Consider the following 18,276-nt stretch of genomic DNA (forward strand, 5'->3'; position numbering starts at 1 on the left):
GCTTCATGGGTCCTTCCACTAAAAGCCCAAATGGGGGTTCAGTTAGAGCATTCAAGTCCCAGGGAGGGACCCCGGCCATCGGGGCTGGTCAGGATCTAGCGCAGGCCTTAATGAATCTAATCACCCATCGATTACCCGCTAGATTGTAGTTGTAAAGCGTCCCTAAAGCTGACACCTGGACTTTCAAGGTACTCAGTGCCAGGCCTTGTTCTCGCCCTTTCTGAAGGAACTCCAGGATCTCCTTCAGAGTACCTTTCCTCCTGGAAAACACACTGGATGGAAAAAAAAAAAACCTTTTCCATGTCCTGCCATTTCCTTATCCTAAGTCATGTGACAAAGCTCGTTAAAGGGTCGACAATGACTTTTAGGATTGCTACTCCCAATAGGTGGCACTAGAGTTCTAGTCCTCTTCCTCTCTGAAGAGACAATTTGCATAATTTCCCAAAGGAGCATTGCGGCTTTAAGTCTCCTCATCTCTGCATACTTAATTAACATGTCGCTCTCCGCAAGGAGAAACTATTCTTCTTGGATTCCATGCCCTGCCATAAATTTTTGTGGTGACTGGCTTCCAACTAGCAAGTAAAGTAGAAACCAGATTGACAGAGAAACCCTACCCTCTAGCACTGATCTCTCAAGTTCCAGGCTGTCAAGTTCAGCCCAATCACCTGAGGCTGAAACACAGGCCCTTGTGCTAGAAGGTCTGGGATCTTTGGAAGGACCCACGGCGCCGTGACTGACCTACTCCTCCGCCAAAAGAACCAGGGCCTCTTGGGCCAAAAGGGGCCATGAGTTTTACCTTCGCCCTTTATTGCCTGCTCTTTCTGAGGACTGCTGGTATCAGACAGATCGGGGGGAAAGGCGTATGCCAGGGAAAACCCCCATTTGATTTGGAATGCGTCCACTGTTTGGGGATTCTCTCTCGGATTCAGGGAACAGAACTTTTTCACTTTGGTTTTCCATCGGGTGGCAAAAAGATTGATCTCCGGCTCCCCCCACATTTGTACCAAACGTCTGAATACTGTCGTCTTGAGGGACCATTCGCCCTGCAGAAGTGGCCTGCTGCTCAAAAAGTCTGCTTTTACATTGTCCTTTCCTTTAATATGGAGGGCCGACAGTGACGAGATATTCTTCTCTGTAAGACTGAAAATTTGATTACATACATTAGGGTCTGGGACCGTGTACCCCCCCTGATGATTTGGATATGCCACCGTGACCTGGTTGTCCGGAAGTAAACTCACATGATGGCCTTGCAGGAACGGTAGAAGAGTCTGTAATGCATTTTCCACTGAACAAAGCTCTAACATACTTGAGGAAGCTTCCCCAGTGACCATGTCCCTACCTACTATCTACCTAAGTACCTACCTACTGTTAATGTAATGCCTTTATGCATCTGTATCTGTACTTGTTCCTGTCTTGCTGATGTAATGCTCTGAATTTCCCCATGGTGGGACGATTAAAGGATTATTTTATCTTATGTCCCCTGAACCGGATGATTGTCCAGATGTGTTCCCCACCCCCTGAGACTGGGGTCTATGGTATCTACCCTGGAGATGTGAGGAAACCATGGGACCCCATCCCGAAGGGATTTTATGCCCAACCACCAGTGGAATGTATGACCTCCCTTGGTAGCGTCAGTGTAACCTTCAGATGTCCCTGCAATGAATGCTGGCTTTCCAGGACGAACCTCTGCAACTCTCTTGAGTGGATCTGAGCCCACTTTACTGCCAGGATACATGAGGTCAGGGAACCCAGGAGGGACATAGCACTTCTGAGGGTCATCACTGGGTTTTGTATTGCCCAGAAGAGGAGAATGAACAATTTTTCTTATTCTCTGGCAGACGACATTCTTGCCGGTGGGAGTCGCGCAAGAGTCCTAAAAAGATCTACATCTTTTGTGGCCGCAACCTTGATTTTTCCAGGTTTAAACACCATTCTAAGCTTAAGATGGTGTCTGTCCTCCACCTGGTTGTGGCAACAAGTGAAGGAACGGCCTACTATTAGGAAATCGTCCAGGTATGGGATGACTAGCCTGTTCCTCTCCCCGAGGTGGGCCGTAACCTCCGATATCGCCTGTGTAAAAACCCAAGGGGCCACTGACAGGCCAAAGGGGGAGAGCCTTGTACTGAAGGTGTCTTACAGTACCTTCCACTGATACCGCCACCCTGAGAAACTTCCTTAATGCTGCGTGTATTGGCACATGATGATACGTGTCCTTTTAAGTCTAGGACGGCCATATAGCAATCCGGAAAGAGTAGCTGAATTGCCGACTTTATCGACTCCATTTTGAATTTCGGAATCTTCAAAAATTTGTTCAGGCCTTCTTAAATTGAAGATTGTCCTGTATGAACCATCCGGCTTCTTTATTAGAAATGGGAGAGTAGAACCCCCTCGTTTCTTGCTCCGCTGGTACATACTGCAGAACATTTTTCCTCAAGAGGCACAGTACTTCTGACACCAGCGCTATCTGTTCTGACACGGACGCTCGTGGGGCTGTAACGATGAACCTAGCTGGGGGATATCTCCTGAACTCCAGTCTCAACCCTGCCCCCACCAGGTTGAGAATCCAAGGGCTGGATGATATTTTCTCCCAGGCTGGAAGGAAGAGGGAGAGCCTACCTCCTACCTGGGGAAGTGAGTCAGTTGTTGGACTTCCGATCACCCCGGAAAGAGGTACAGCACAGGAACCCCTTGGACTTTTTTGGTCCGTCGTTCCATGTCCTTTGCTCTGTGAATGCCCTCCTTCTATTGTACCTCTTCCCCCAATAGGACTGCTCGAAGGAAGAGAAGGGAGGCTTTTGGAACCCCCTTTTTGTCAGCCACTTTCTCCAAGAGGTCGTCTATAGCTGGCCCAAATAAATATTGTCCTTCGCAGGGAATGGAACATGGCTTCCCTTTTGCCTGAACATCTCCTGGGCAGCTTTTAAACCAGACCACTCTCCAGCCTGCATTAGATAGCTAGACTGGCCGCAAGATCAACTGCACTGAGTTGGCCGACACATCCGCCAAGAGGGCTGCTGCACCCTTGATCATTGGGAGTGTGGTTTTAATGGCATTTCTATATGAATCCTCACCTAGCTGATCTTCCAAAGTGCTCCGCAAAACCATAAGAGACCTTGCCGTGCAGGTTGCTGCGATGACCGATCTAAATGCCCATGCTGACGACTCCCATGTTGCCTTAAAGGTATCCACCTTCCTATCAAGAGGGTCTTTTTAACAATCCTGAGTCCTCAAAGGGGAGGGATGGGAGTCTTTTTGAGGCCTTATATATGGCAACATGTAATTTGGGACCTTTAAGGGCCCGTCACACTAAGCGAGATCGCTAGCGATATCGCTAAAGCGTCACCGCTTTTTGTGACGCAGCAGCGATATTGCTAGCGATATCACTGTGTGATACTTTCCTCCGTCCGGCTCCCCCCGCTGGTTATTGATGATTGCGTGAGAACGTCCTGGGCCGTTTCTCGTCGGCTGCTTCCTGCTGGCGCCGACGAGCGACGCGGGCGGGAGGACGTCTTCATCGCCGCGTCTGACAGGTAAGTAACGACCTCTGCTATGTCGCTGGTGAGATCTGCCTATTTGGCAGCTCACTAGCGACCATTTAGCGATGCACCAGCGATCCTGACTGGGTCGTATCGTTGTCGGGATCGCTGGTGCATTGCTAAATGTGACGGTACCATTACTCGAGGATGAAGAGGCCTCATCTTCAAAGGGATATTTTGTTTTAAAGGAGGATGGTAGGGGGCCTTTCCTATCTTGCTTCGCCATCTCTAGTGATGAGACCCTGCAGCTTGTCATTCATAGGAAACACCTTACGTTTTTTCTTATCCAAAGTGCCAAACATGATATCTTGGATGGATCTTTAACCCCTTTGCTCCCAAGGATGGTTTGCATGTTAATGCCCGGACCAATTTTTACAATTCTGACCACTGACTCTGGAACACTTCCATGTATCCCAGTGATTCTGACAGTTTTCTCGTGACATATTGTACTTCATGTTAGTGGTAAAATTTAAATAATATTAAAATGTCTGCGCAAAATAATCCACATAAATTTAAACACCACCCTAATTGTAGGGCTATCAAATAATACCATGCGACAATGAATTACAGAAAAAAGCGACTTAGATTATCAGATAAATACATAAAATGAAAATCAAGAACATTCCATAAGTATTTATATTCTAAAAATACCGCAATCCTGGACTTCACCCCAATTGAGACAACACCATATAAAAATAGGTTGCATGAATTGCAAAATAGATAAAATAAGATAACAATCAAAAATATGCAATAAACATGTGCTCTAAGGACACTATAAGAGGAATGTGTGTGTGTATATGTGTGTATATATATATATATATATATACCTTAGATGCATTCAGTAGAGCACTCGAAGCCACGCGGTGGGGCCCGGAGTAGAACGATTACATATGAGCTGATGTGATTAAAGCTCCATCGCTGCAATGGTTCTAAGGTGCTGTATTATACACATACAGTATTTGAAAAGAGAGTCACAGCACGTTATTAAAAGCTGCTGCTAGGAGAACTGTCCCGGCCGGTGACAGTCTCTTAATTACTCACTGCTCCCTCGATGCGCCGGCGTTTATCACAGCACGGTGCCGCCAGCTGCAAGGAAGTAACAGGACCTTCGTGACGTCGTAAGTCCCATGATTGAATCCAGCGAGTTAGTACAGACCAATTCCTTCCTACCGGTTTCGGAAGTACACGGCTTCCTTCATCATGGATGGTCCAATGTAGGAATAGTCCTCTTTTAAACCTGCGGTTCTGATTTCAGTGTATTAACCTATTAAACGTTGCTCTTACTACTAATTGAACGCAAAGAGTTCAACTTCGAAATTAAGTCCCCCTTGGCATTAGGGAGTCCAGATTGAAGATCCATTGACTTTCAGCGCGGGACATTTTTTAAAAAAAAGTCCCCTCTCCTACTATCTTTCCGGACAATTTGTACCCCGGTAATAGTAATCCCTGCAGTAGATCCCATGTGGTAGTCAGCAAAATGCTTTGATAGTGGGTGTCCATTAAATTTACATCTTATATTTCTTAGATGTTCATTTATCCGTACACTCAATTGGCGATTAGTCCTCCCCACATATAGTTTCCTGCATGGGCATTTTAATACATAGATTACCCCTGTTGTATTACATGAAATGTGATCTCGAATAACAAACTCAGAATCTGTGTTGAACACAGTATGTTTTGTAGTTTTCAGGGTTTTGCAAGCTTTTCACTTACGGCAAGGATAGAAACCAGGTTCATTAAAAAAATTGTTTTTATTTTTTGTACATCCTTTTCTAGTATTATGTTGGTTAGATGGCGCTATAAAATACCCCAAATTCTTTGCCTTTCTGTATATAAACTTTGGATGTACAGGTAGTAATTGCCCTATTATTTTGTCCTTTCAATATTCCCCAATGTTTCTCAACAATATTACTGAGAATATGGGTATTTGCGTTATATTGAGTTATGATAGAAAAATCAAAATTTTGATCATCTTTAATCACCTGATCAGCATTTTTTTGTATCTTCATCCTGAATTATGGATTCCCTTGATCTTTCCTGTATTCTATCACTTTCCTTAATAAGGAATTGTTCATCATAGCCCCTACTTCTGAATTTTGTGATCAGAAAATCCCTTTCTATACAGTAATCTTGATATCTAGAACAATTCCTGTGAGCACAAACAAATTGACTTTTAGGAACATTAATCAGCCAATGTGGTAAATGACAACTATCCATAGAAATAGTTATTACAATCAGTTGGTTTGTGATATGTGCGTGTATGAACCCGTCCGTTACTAATAAAAATATTTAAATCCAAAAAATTAACTCTGTACTGGTGGTCCCAGTAAAATTTAAAAAATTATCATTTTTATTAATATCAATTAAAAATTCTGCAAGTGTCTCTGGGCCACCAGACCATATAAAAAACATTGTCTATGAAGCGGCGCCATAGGACCAGGTTCGCACGCAGTACCCCATTGGTGTAGATGGTTTGTTCTTCCCATCCCCCCACATAGAGGTTAGCGTAACTGGGTGCGAACCTGGTACCCATGGCAGTCCCCCATTGCTGGGAGTAGTAGTCCGCTCCGTACTGAAAATAATTGTGCATTAATATAAATTGCATACATTCCGATATAAAAGATATTTGGTCCTGAGGTAATGTGGTAAAACTATTTAAAAAGTGCGTAGCTGTTTTTAGACCCTTTTCATGTTGAATCACTGTATAAAGTGAAGTTATATCTAATGTGCCCAAAATAAAGTGCTTTTGCCATTGCATATTTAAAATTTGTTGGCCATCTTTTAAATACGAGGGTAACTTAGGAACTACTCTTTGTAAGTGGCAATCCACATATTTAGACATATTTGCCGCTAGGCATTGGATGCCAGAAATAATTGGTCTTCCCGGGGGGTTATCCAGACTCTAGTGTATTTTTGGTAAGTAGTAAAAGAAAGGTATACGTGGTTGTTGGACATCAATTAATTCAAATTCCCGTTTATTTATAATCCCAAAATCAAACCCCCTTTTTTTTTAGTGGTAAAATTTCATTCATATAGCTTGCGTTTATTTGTGAAAAAAATGGAAATTTGGCGAAAATTTTGAAAATTTCGCAGTTTTCCAACTTTGAATTTTTATGCTCTTAAATCAGAGATATGGCATTCAAAAAACTTAAGTAACATTTACCACATGTTTACTTTACATCAGCACAATTTGGGAACCAAAAATTTTTTTTTTGGAAGGAAGTTATAAGGGTTAAAAGTTGACCAGCGATTTCTCATTTTTACAATACCATTTTATTTTTACGGACCACATCACATTTGAAGTCACTTTGAGGGGTCTATATGATAGAAAATACCCATTCTAAAAACTGCACCCTCAAGGTGCACAAAACCAGATTCAAGAAGTTTATTAACCCTTCAGGTTCTTCACAGGAATTTTTTGAATGTTTAAAAAAAAAAATTAACATTGAACTTTTTTCACAAAAAAAATTACTTCAGGTTCAATTTTATTTTACCAAGGGTAACAGGAGAAATTGGACTGCAAAAGTTATTGTGCAATTTGTCCTGAGTACGCTGATATGTGGAGGGGAACCACTGAGAGCTTAGAAGGGAAGGAGCGACGTTTGACTTTCACTGCAAAATTGGCTGGAATTCAGATTGGATGCCATGCCACGTTTGGAGAGCTCCTGATGTGCCAAAACAGTGGAAACCCCCAATAAGTGACCCCATTTTGGAAACTAGACCCCCCCCCCAAGGACCTTATCTAGATGTGTGGTGAGCACTTTGAACCCCCAAGGGCTTCACAGAAGTTTATAACGTACAGCCGTACAATTAAAAAATCATATTTTTTCCACAAAAATGATCTTTATTTTCCCAAGGGTAACGGGACCCCAAAAGTTGTTGTGCAATTTGTCCTGAGTACGCTGATACCCCACATGTGGGGGTAAACCACTATTTGGGCGCATGGCAGAGCTCGGAAGGGAAGCAGAGCCATTTTACTTTTTTGGCTGGAATTGAGATTGGATGCCATGTCGCGTTTGGGAAGCCCCTAATGTGCCTAAACAGTGGAAACACCCTAATTCTAACTCCAACACTAACCCCAACACACCCCTAATCTCAGCCCTAGCCCTAACCCTAGCCCGGAAAATGGAAATAAATACTTTTTTTTTTTTTTTTTTTCCCTTACCTAGGGGGGTGATAAAGGGGGGCTTGATTTACTATTTATGGCGGGTTTTTATGTTTGGCAGCTGTCACACGCTAAAAGATGCTTTTTATTGTAAAAATAGTTTTTGCATCACCACATATCGAGAGCTATAATTTTTTCCATATTTTGTCCCACCGAGTCATGTGAGGTCTTATATTTTGCGGGACGAGTTGACGTTTCTATTGGTACCATTTTCGGGCACGTGACATTTTTTGATCGCTTTTCACTCCGATTTTTGGGACGCAGAATGAACAAAAACCAGCGTTTCATGAATTTCTTTTGGTGGGTGCGTTTACACCGTTCCACGTGTGGTAAAATTGATAAAGCGGTTTTATTCTTCGGGTCAGTACAATTACAGCCATACTTCATTTTGTCTTTATGTTTTGGCGCTTTTATGCAATGAAAACAGTTTTATATAAAAAATTTATTTTTGCATCGCTTTATTCTGCGAGCTATAACTTTTTTTTAATTTTTCGCTGATGACGCTGTGTGGTGGCTCGTTTTTTGCGGGACAAGATGACATTTTCAGAGGTACCATGGAGCCCCCTCCCTGCCGATGCTTCCCTGATCCTCCGGTACATTGCGATCATGTTTGATCGCAGTGTGCCAGGGGTTAATGTGCCAGGGGCGGTCCGCATTGCACGGCGAATAAGCCTCCTTACCTTGACAAGCCAGAGCTGGCATGTCACTCTCCACAAGGAGAAACCTTGCCCCTTAGACCTCAAGATTACACTATGTAAGAGAAGCACTATACATAACAGCAGAGGAAGCTATAAAATAAGGGATGGTGTCCTATATAACTAGAGAATGGCATGTAATAAGGGATGGTGTCATACATAACAAAAGAGAAAACTATGTAACTAAGGATGGTTTTATACATTAGTGAGTACACTATATACTGAGGGATGGTGCTATACATAAGTGAGTACACTATATACAAAGGGACTGTGTTAGACATAACAAGTGATAACGCCTCACAAGTTGGTGAAAAGAGAATCACATTTTATTCTGCCAACTTGTGAGGCGCTGTCTCCTTTGTTTATGGACATTTAACTTTTCTTCCAAGAGGAACTCCTTGGATAGGATGTGCGCTACAATTTTGGGTAAAGTTGACCCTATTTTTTCCATAAGGTGCTGTGGACTATCGCTGCTTTAATATACACTGCTCAAAAAAATAAAGGGAACACTTAAACAACAGAATATAGCTCCAAGTAAACCAAACTTCTGTGAAATCAAACTGTCCACTTAGGAAGCAACACTGATTGACAATCAATTTCACATGCTGTTGTGCAAATGGAATAGACAACAGATGTAAATTATTGGCAATTATCAAGACACACTCAAAGAAGTGGTTCTGCAGGTGGGGACCACAGACCACATCTCAGTACCAATGCTTTCTGACTGATGTTTTGGTCACTTTTGAATGCTGTGCTTTCACACTCGTGGTAGCATGAGACAGACTCTACAACCCACACAAGTGGCTCAGGTAGTGCAGCACATCAATGTGAGCTGTGGCAAGAAGGTTTGTTGTGTCTGTCACCGTAGTGTCCAGAGGCTGGAGGCGCTACCAGGAGACAGGCCAGTACACCAGGAGACGTGGAGGGGGCCATAGGAGGGCAATGACCCAGCAGCAGGACCGCTACCTCCGCCTTTGTGCAAGGAGGAACAGGAGGAGCACTGCAAATTGACCTCCAGCAGGCCACAATTGTGCATGTGGATCGCCCTCACCCAGGGCGGCGGGGTACTTGGAGTCGGGCCGGTGGGTTTCAATGGGAGATGTCACGGCAGCTGGGACACGGTCCGTGGCCCTGGGTGTCCATTGTAAAAGGGGAAGATGTTTGAACGTGTGGATGATTAAAGTTTATTAGTGAATGATTTGTGACGCCACCTGTGGTGTTCGGCAATGAAGATGTTAAGCCGACGCTGCAGACAGTTCCTCTGGGACAGATTGTGTGGTGCAGCAATGATGTTGTGGCCCTCCACAGGTAGGGCAGTAGTCCCAGGGCAGTGTAGATGAAGAGATAGGGGAGAGACGTAGATGGTGCAGTGTCAGGCACAGATGTAGCAGTGCTGAGGGTGTTGGCGCAGGAATAAGCGGAGGACACCGGGGCATGTAGTTCCAAAGCTTTACTCAGTCTGTTGTGCATACAGGTGCCCGCATCCGTGCCGTGTCCTCCGGGTCAGGGGCTCAGTCAACCTCCAAGCTAGATGAAGCACTCCGTTCCAACACTCCGCCAACAAGTGCCTTTTCTGAACGTCTCCCTTTTTGCGCCTATGGTGAAGTTCTCACAGTACTGAGTTACACTGGAGTGCCTCCTTTCTGATGTTTCTATGGACTCTACTTGTACGGCAGACAGCTGTAGCCTGCTTCAGGGACTCCTTGCTACTAAGTCCCGGCTCACTATCGTTGCTGTTGTGCCCCCAAGTCTTTTGTGGGAATAAAGTGGTGACAACTTCTATTGCTCCGGTGTCTGCTGCAGGACCATTAGTATCCATACAACCTCGGGGACCGGCCCCTGGCCTTGCGCTGTGAACTTGGGAAGGGTTCTGCTCTAACCCTAATCCTTAGTCTTCCTTACGTTCTGTACTAATCCTTCTTTCTTATGGAGAATTAGGCTTTCTGAATCTCTCCTTCCTGTGCCAGCAGCCCCAGGTCACTGAGGTCTGCTGCAGCACTCCCTTCATCCATCCTTCTCTGGGGATCTCCTCTCACAGACTCCTGTGACAGACTGACCTAGTCAGACTGACCTAATCCTAATATCTTCCCACTCTTTTGGTGCAGACTAAGCTCCACCCACCTCCCAGCACTCTTCGTGTTCCAAGCAGGGAGCTACCAAAGGGTGTTTTGCTACACTACTATGTTGTGTGGGATGCAGGTGTTGGAGTGTGGTCAGGTGTCTCCATCTTACCTGGATGGTGGGATACCACACCTCAGGAGGAGGTGCCTTGCCTCTGTTGCGACTGAACCCTCAGGGGCGCCACACATGTCTGCACAAACTGTTAGAAACCGACTCCATGAGGATGGTCTGAGTGCCCGACGTCCACATATATGGGTTGTGCTCACAGCCCAACACCGTGCCGAACACTTGGCATTTGCCACAGAACACCAGTATTGTTAAATTTGCCACTGGCGCCCTGTGTTCTTCACAGATGAAAGCAGGTTCACACTGAGCACATGTGACAGACGTGACAGTCTGGAGATGCCGTGGAGAGTGATCTGCTGCCTGCAACATCCTTCAGCATGACCGGTTTGGCAGTGGGTCAGTAATAGTGTGGGGTGGCATTTCTGTGCTCACCAGAGGTAGCCTGACTGCCATTAGGTACAGAGATGAGATCCTCAGACCCCTTGTGAGACCATATGCTGGTGCGGTTGGCCCTGGGTTCCTCCTAATGCAGGAAAATGCCAGACCTCATGTGGCTGGAGTGTCAGCAGTTCCTGCAAGATGAAGACATTGAAGCTATGGACTGGCCCGCCTGTTCCCCAGACCTGAATCCGATTGAGCACATCTGGGACATCGTGTCTCGCTCCATCCACCAACATCACGTTGCACCACAGACTGTCCAGGAGTTGGCGGATGCTTTAGTCCAGGTCTGGGAGGAGATCCCTCAGAAGACCATCCACTGCCTCATTAGGAGCATGCCCAGGCGTTGTACAGTAGGAAGGTCATACAGGCACGTGGAGGCCACACACAATACTGAGCCTCATTTTGACTTGTTTTAAGGACATTACATTTCGCTTTAATTTTGTGTGAGACTCCACATCCAGGCCTCCATTGGTTAATAAATTTGTTTTCCATTGATTTTTGTGTGATTTTGTTGTCAGCACATTCAACTTTGTACGGAACAAAGTATTCAATGAGAGTGTTTCATTCATTCAGATCTAGGATGTGTTATTTGAGTGTTCCCTTTATTTTTTTGAGCAGTGTATATAACAAGCGATAACGTCTTCCTCCACCTCCCCCTGTTCCTAAATCCATTATAAGTCCTCCACCACCCCATCATTGCCCTTTTCACCATCTCCATCATTGCTTTCTCCCCACCACCCCATTATTGCCCATTCCACCACCTCCATCATTGCTTTATCCCCTACCTCCCCCATCATTGCCCATTCCAGCACCTCCATAATTTCCTCCTCGCCACCACCCCCATCAATGTCCTTTCCACTGCCAGTCATTGCCTTCTCCCCCACCACCCCATCATTGCCTATTCCATCACCATCATTGTCTTTTCACCCAGCACCCCCATTATTGCCCATTACACCGCCTCCATCGTTTCCTCCTCTCCACCACTCCATTATTCGACCACCAACATCATTGTCCACATACACACAAACCACCTCTCACCTCTCCGCACGCTCTCCTGCAGCAGCAGCGCCGCTGAGTGTCATCATCCAGCCGCTGCTGTGTGAGACAGAAAGCGTGGCAGGAAACAGGACATTTTCTCTTGCAGGCAAGGGGAGCTGCAGGGATCGCTCCCTGCCCGCCGCACATGAGGGCAATCTGGCCAGATTGCCCCTGGAGCCTATGGGCAATAATAAACAGGCCAGATTGCCCTCATTAGCTGCCCTGCAGGGGCCCCCCTCCACCTCTGGGCTCCGGTGCATCCGCATTGGTCGAACATGTGGTATGTCCGCCAATGGCCCTAGGTTTTTCTCAATCTCAGGCAGGTATAGTACATATATGGTGTTCTGTCAGGCTCTCAGCCTTTTGGATTGTAGTGCTGAACTGTATTGGAATGGTGTGTGATCCCTAGGGACCCACTGGTATGTGTATTGGGATACGTGGAGGGAATAATAACTGACAGTACGACCAAAATCGCAATTGCAAGACTGTTATTTATTGCAAAGAAACAGATTGCTAAATATTGGATTAGAGAGGAGCCTCCGTCCAGACGTGAATTTATTGTCCAATCGGAGCATATAATTGAACTGGAAAAAAGAATTTATACCAAGAGAAATAAGCTGGAATCATTCCGTAAACTATGGCAACCGTGGCTGGACAGGACTCACTAATTTTGCACCAGTATACTGGAGTGCTGAGTTTAATTTATGGCAAACCGAACTAATATTGATGGCCATGGACGAATTGATGTCTGATCTTGGTGTGGTCTCCATGAGGGTGGGTGGGAAGAAAGATTTGGGAGAGGTTATTTATTGGGAAAATGTAAAATGAGTATGGATATAGGACATGTAATATCTGTTTCTACGGTCTTTGTTTAATAAAAATTTATCTGATTGAAAAAAAAAATCACTGCCTTTTGTTGCAACTGAACCAAACGCGCTGATAATTCAGATTGGAAAATCATGGTGGAAAGCAGAGATTATCAAATAAAGGAGACGTCAGGTGTGTGAGCCAAGCTGAGAAATGATGAATCAGCCTAAAGAGAGAAGTGGCGTGTGGGCGCATAAAGGGATCAACCCATGGGAGTATGTGAAGTCTCAACAATAGTGATGAGCGAAGGGGCTTGGATAAGGTGTCTGAGTCACCATGACTCACTGTCTTGTGGCTGTTCGACAGCCACAACACATGCAGGGATTGCCTGTTTGTTAGGTAATCCCTGCGTGTTGCGGCTGTTGAACAGCCATGAGACATACAGCCACGGGGACTTGAACACATTATTCGAGCACGCCGAAGTCGCTCAGTTAGCACCTAAGCATACCCGGATAACTCTTTATCCAAGCACATTTGCTCATCTCAACTCTAGGGAGCATGGGTGTCCTCCAACCAAGCTGTTTGGATTCAGCGTAAAATCTCCAATTTCCTAGTTACTGTTCATTCAAACTTCAGGCACATCAATACATTTTTTATTATTTGTGTTTATTTTACACTGCCCCAGGTGAAGCTCTTTTAATAAATATATATAATTTTTTTTTTTTTTTTTTTTTTAAATAAATATGCTTAGATGTCATTATCATAAATGAACCGGTTCAAAGCCCGAGTCTATGCTACAAACAGAATCTGATAACATTTCCTGCTTTATTTCTGTTCTTAAAATACACAATATCTTTCCGTGAGATTACATTCTTAGCATAGGTTTACACTGGTCAAATACGCAGTGGATTTTTTGCATGGAAAATGTCCTGCTTTTTCCAGGGCCAGTGTTTGACATCTTATGAAATCACATCCAGGGAGAATCTGCAGCATAAACTGAGCCCTGTCCAAGGCGGATTCTACATCTGCAGGCTGCAGATATTCATCTGCAATACTAAGAGTAGCGTCTTATGCGCCCACGGCATTTCCACAGCAAAATCGAAACAATTTAGTGTGTGTTTTGCTTGTGCAAACTTAATGTGGAATATTCACCTTGCAAATTTTTCAGCAGGTGTGTCCCTGTGTTTGAACGTACAGGTGCGTCTCACAAAATTAGAATATCAAAAAGTTCATTTATTTCAGTTCTTCAATACAAAAAGGGAAACTCGTGTTATATGGAGTTATTAAACACAGAGTAATCCATTTCACATATTTATTTCTGTTAATGTTAATTATGGCTTGCAGCAATTGAAATCCCAAAAGTCATTATCTCAGTAAATTAGAATTAGCAAAAAACACCTGCAAAGGCTTCCTAAGTGTTTAAAAAGGTCTCTTAGTCTGTTTCAGTAGGCTCCACAATCATGGGGTTGACTGGGAAGACTGCTGACTTGACAATGTCCAGAAGGCAGTCATTGACACACTCCACAAGGAAGGTAATCCACAAAAGGTCATTGCTAAAGAAGCTGTCTGTTCAGAGTGTTGTATCCAGGCATATTAATGGAAAGTTGAGTGGACGGAAAAAGTGTGGTAGAAATAGGTGCACAAGCAACCGGGATAACCGCAGCCCTGAAAGGATTGTTAAGAAATGGTCATTCAAAAATTTGGGGGAGATTCACAAGAAGTGGACTGCTGCTGGAGTAATTGCTTTAAGAGCCACCACACACAGACATATCCAGGACATGTGTCGCATTCCTTGTGTCAAGCCACTCATGACCAATAGACAACAGTGGTCCAAGGTGGCAGGCTCGGACTGGCCCATAGGGTAGCTGGAATCCCCCGGTGGGCCCCTGTGCAGATCTGGGCCACCAACCCCATTTTCTGGGCAGTACTTTGCATAATTCACTTGATTCACTCTGTACAGAAAAAAGCAGCATATCATTCATTAACCAAACTACAGTTTTTTATATAGCTAGAGATAAGTAAATTTGTGAACGAGGGTAGTGTAATATTTGAATGCAGGTGAAAAGTGGGCCCCCAAAGTCTGTTACTGGTAGGCCCTTGGCACCCCAGTCCAACACTGCAAGGTGGTGTTTTCAGATGAAAGGAAATTTTGCATTTCATTTGGAAATCAAGGTCCCAGAGTCTGGAGGAAGAGTGGAGAGGCCACAATCCAAGCTGCTGGAGGTCTAGTGTGAAGTTTCCACCATCAGTGATTGGTTTGGGAAGCTGTGTCATCTGCTGGTGTAGGTCCATTGTGTTTTATCAAGACCAAAGTCAGGGCAGCCGTCTACCAGGAAATTTTAGAGCACTTAATGCTTCCCTCTGCTGACAAGCTTTATGGAGATGGAAATGTCATTCTCCAGCAGGACTTGACACCTGTCCACACTGCCAAAAGTACCAATACCTGGTTTACAAATAACAGTATCACTGTGCTTGATTGGTGAGCAAACTCGCCTGACCTTAACCCCACAGATAATCTATGGGGTATTGTCAAGAGGAAGATGAGAGACACCAGACCCAACAATGCAGACGAGCTGAAGGCTGCTATCAAAGCAACCTGGGCTTCCATAACCCCTCAGCAGTGCCACAGGCTGATCGCCTCCAGGCCACACAGCATTGATGCAGTAATTGATGCGAAAGGAGCCCCAACCAAGTATTGAGTGCATTTACTGATCATACATTTCAGGAGGCCAACACTTTGTATTTTAAAATCATTTTTCAAGCTGGTGTTATAAAGTATTCTAATTTACTGAGATAATGACTTTTGGGTTTTCATTGGCTGTAAGCCATAATCATCAACATTAACAGAAATAAACACGTGAAATAGATCACTCTGAAATGACTCTATATAATGAGTTTCACTTTAATGTTTTGAACTGAAATAAATTAACTTTTGGATATTGTAATTTTGTGAGAATCACCTGTAACTTTTAGGTTAAAGCCACATCTGCATTACTTTTTTGTTCTGCCCAGTTGTTATATAAAAGTAGAGCAATAAAATAATGGCAATGGCAGTGACCGAACTGGAATGTGTTTTCATCATGAGATCCAGAATTTTACCTTTGAATATATTCCACAGCATGTCTAATGAAGCCTCGGCATAATGTGAACGCTGCCTTACGTGTACACATTTACCACAATTCATGCCTATTTGGGTTCTGGATATTGATGCAATGAATCGCATGAATCTCTGCAGTAGCCAACATGGTACCTGACAAAAATCATAACAATAAAGATATTTGGTATCTTTAAGTAATGTAGTCTCAGACTTTTACGTCTGAATGTGAACATCTCAGCATAGATCTGAGAAATAAAAAAAACCCTGTCCCCAGGCTGAAGTTTACAAAAGAAACTAAGCAAAACTATGCTTTACCCACCCTCCCTGGGTCCAGTGTTGCATCTCCCGAAGTCTGTTGTTGGCCACAGCGCTGTCAGTCACATGACTTTGACAGCGCTGCAGCCAACCAGTGAGCTTAGTGTATCATGCTGTCTACTTTATGGATCTGGGATGGGTGAGCAAAGCACAGCTTACAGGTAATTTTATTTTTAACAAAATATGCTTGGGGATGGGATTTTCTGAAACTGGAAAAGCCTTTTTTAACTTTTTTTTTTTTTTTTTGGTAACCACAGTATCACAATGTCCCTGGTGCCGTTTTGATTAAGATTAGTTGCTCTTCCTTCCACAGTCCTTTTCTCCGCCATCTATTCCTAAACTTTCTTTGTCTTTCCAGGTAGCAGTTGTGAAAATGAAAGGAAGTGGAAAAATCTTTGCCATGAAAATTTTACATAAATGGGAGATGTTGAAACGAGCAGAGGTATGTTTGTAGTTCATTGAAGAAATACTTGTGTGAATACAGGGATTTGCTACTATGAGCAAGAAGTTTGATCTTCTAGTACTCCTTTATAGAGGAAAGGAGCTGAGCAGATAATGTATAGTGTTTTGTATAAAGGGTCAATAAGAAGGACTGTTTTTTTTTTTGTTTTTTTTTCACCTGTTTTTGGTCAGTATCCATCTTTTTCTATTTGTCTTTAGTGTTTCTCATATTTTCCAAGCAACCAGGCAGTGTACTGTAAATCGGACAATATTAGGATGCAACTAGGATGATTTTTGCAAATTGGACTTGAGAATGAAGCTTAATTAGTAACTTATTGATTGATATCTCTGCTTATTCGGAGCAAAGGAGTCAGTGAAGATCGGCTGTTGGTGTGCCAGCTCGAACAGGAAAATGCAGAATAAAGAGGCTATATATCCTAGACCATAAAACCTGGATGAGTGAAACCATCCTAAGTTATGGATCAGCCACATGTCTTCTGACTGGTACTCAACCACCTCATATACAGTTATGTGAAAAAGTGCCCCTTTCCTGATTTCCTATTCTTTTGCATGTTTGTGACACTCAAATGTTTCATATCACTAAACAAATTTAAATATTAGACAAATAACACAAACACAAAATGCATTTTTAAATGAAGTTTATTTAGGGAAAAAAAATCCAAACCTACAGGACCCTGTGTGAAAAAATGAATGTCCTCCTTTAAAACCTAATTTAACTGTGGTTTATCACATCTTTAGGAAGCGCAGTTCAATTTCCCTACCCAAACCCAGCCCTGGTTATTGCCACACCTGTTCTCAATCAAGAAATCACTTAAATAGGACCTGCCTGACAAAGTGACCAAAACATCTTCAAAAACTAGACCTCATTCCCGATCCAAAGAAATTTTTGGAACAAATGAGAAATGACGTAATTGAGATCAGGGTGGAAAAGGTTATCAAGTAATTTCTTAAGCGTTGGGACTCCAGTGAACCACTGTGAGATATTATCCACAAATGGTGAAAACATGGAACAGTGGTGAACCTTCCTGGGAGTGGTTGGTCAACCAAAATTACCCCAAGAGCACAGCGAAAACTCATCAGAGGTCACAAAATATGTCACAACAACATCCAAAGAACTGCAGGCCTCTCTTGCTTCAGTTAAGGTCAGCGTTCATGACTCCACCATAAGAAAGAGACTGGGCAAAAATGGTCTGCATGGCAGAGTTCCAAGATGAAAACCACTGCTAAACAATAAGACCATAAATTCTCATCTCTGTTTTGCCAGAAAACATCTTGATAATTCCCAAGACACTTGGGAGTATACTCTGTAGACTGATGAGACAAAAGCTGAACTTTTTTGGGAGGTGAATGTTGGATTACATCTTGCGTAGAAGTAGCGCAGCATTTCAGAAAAGGAACATCAAGCCAACAGTAAAATATGGTGGTGGTGTGATGGTCCGGGGTTGTTTTGCTGCTTCAGGACCTGGAAGACCTGCTGTAGTAAATGGAACCATGAATTCTGCGGTCTGTTTGTGACGTCAAGCTCCAGTGCAC

The 18,276-nt window shown here is 43.7% G+C and overlaps 1 protein-coding gene across 2 annotated transcripts in view; it reads left to right on the forward strand.

Moving 5' to 3' along the window:
• The window catches only part of LOC141058267 (serine/threonine-protein kinase MRCK alpha-like), a 212,206-nt gene that overhangs the window by 113,572 nt on the left and 80,358 nt on the right, over positions 1-18,276 (forward strand). For both annotated transcript variants that reach the window (XM_073554451.1, XM_073554452.1), the window contains exon 3: positions 16,640-16,723. In XM_073554451.1, coding sequence (XP_073410552.1) covers positions 16,640-16,723 — 84 coding nt within the window. The remainder of the gene's footprint in view (positions 1-16,639; positions 16,724-18,276) is intronic.

Source organism: Dendrobates tinctorius, unplaced genomic scaffold (assembly GCF_039654945.1).
Source record: "Dendrobates tinctorius isolate UK_male_01 unplaced genomic scaffold, ASM3965494v1 ptg000211l, whole genome shotgun sequence".
Classification (NCBI taxonomy): Eukaryota; Metazoa; Chordata; class Amphibia; order Anura; family Dendrobatidae; genus Dendrobates; species Dendrobates tinctorius.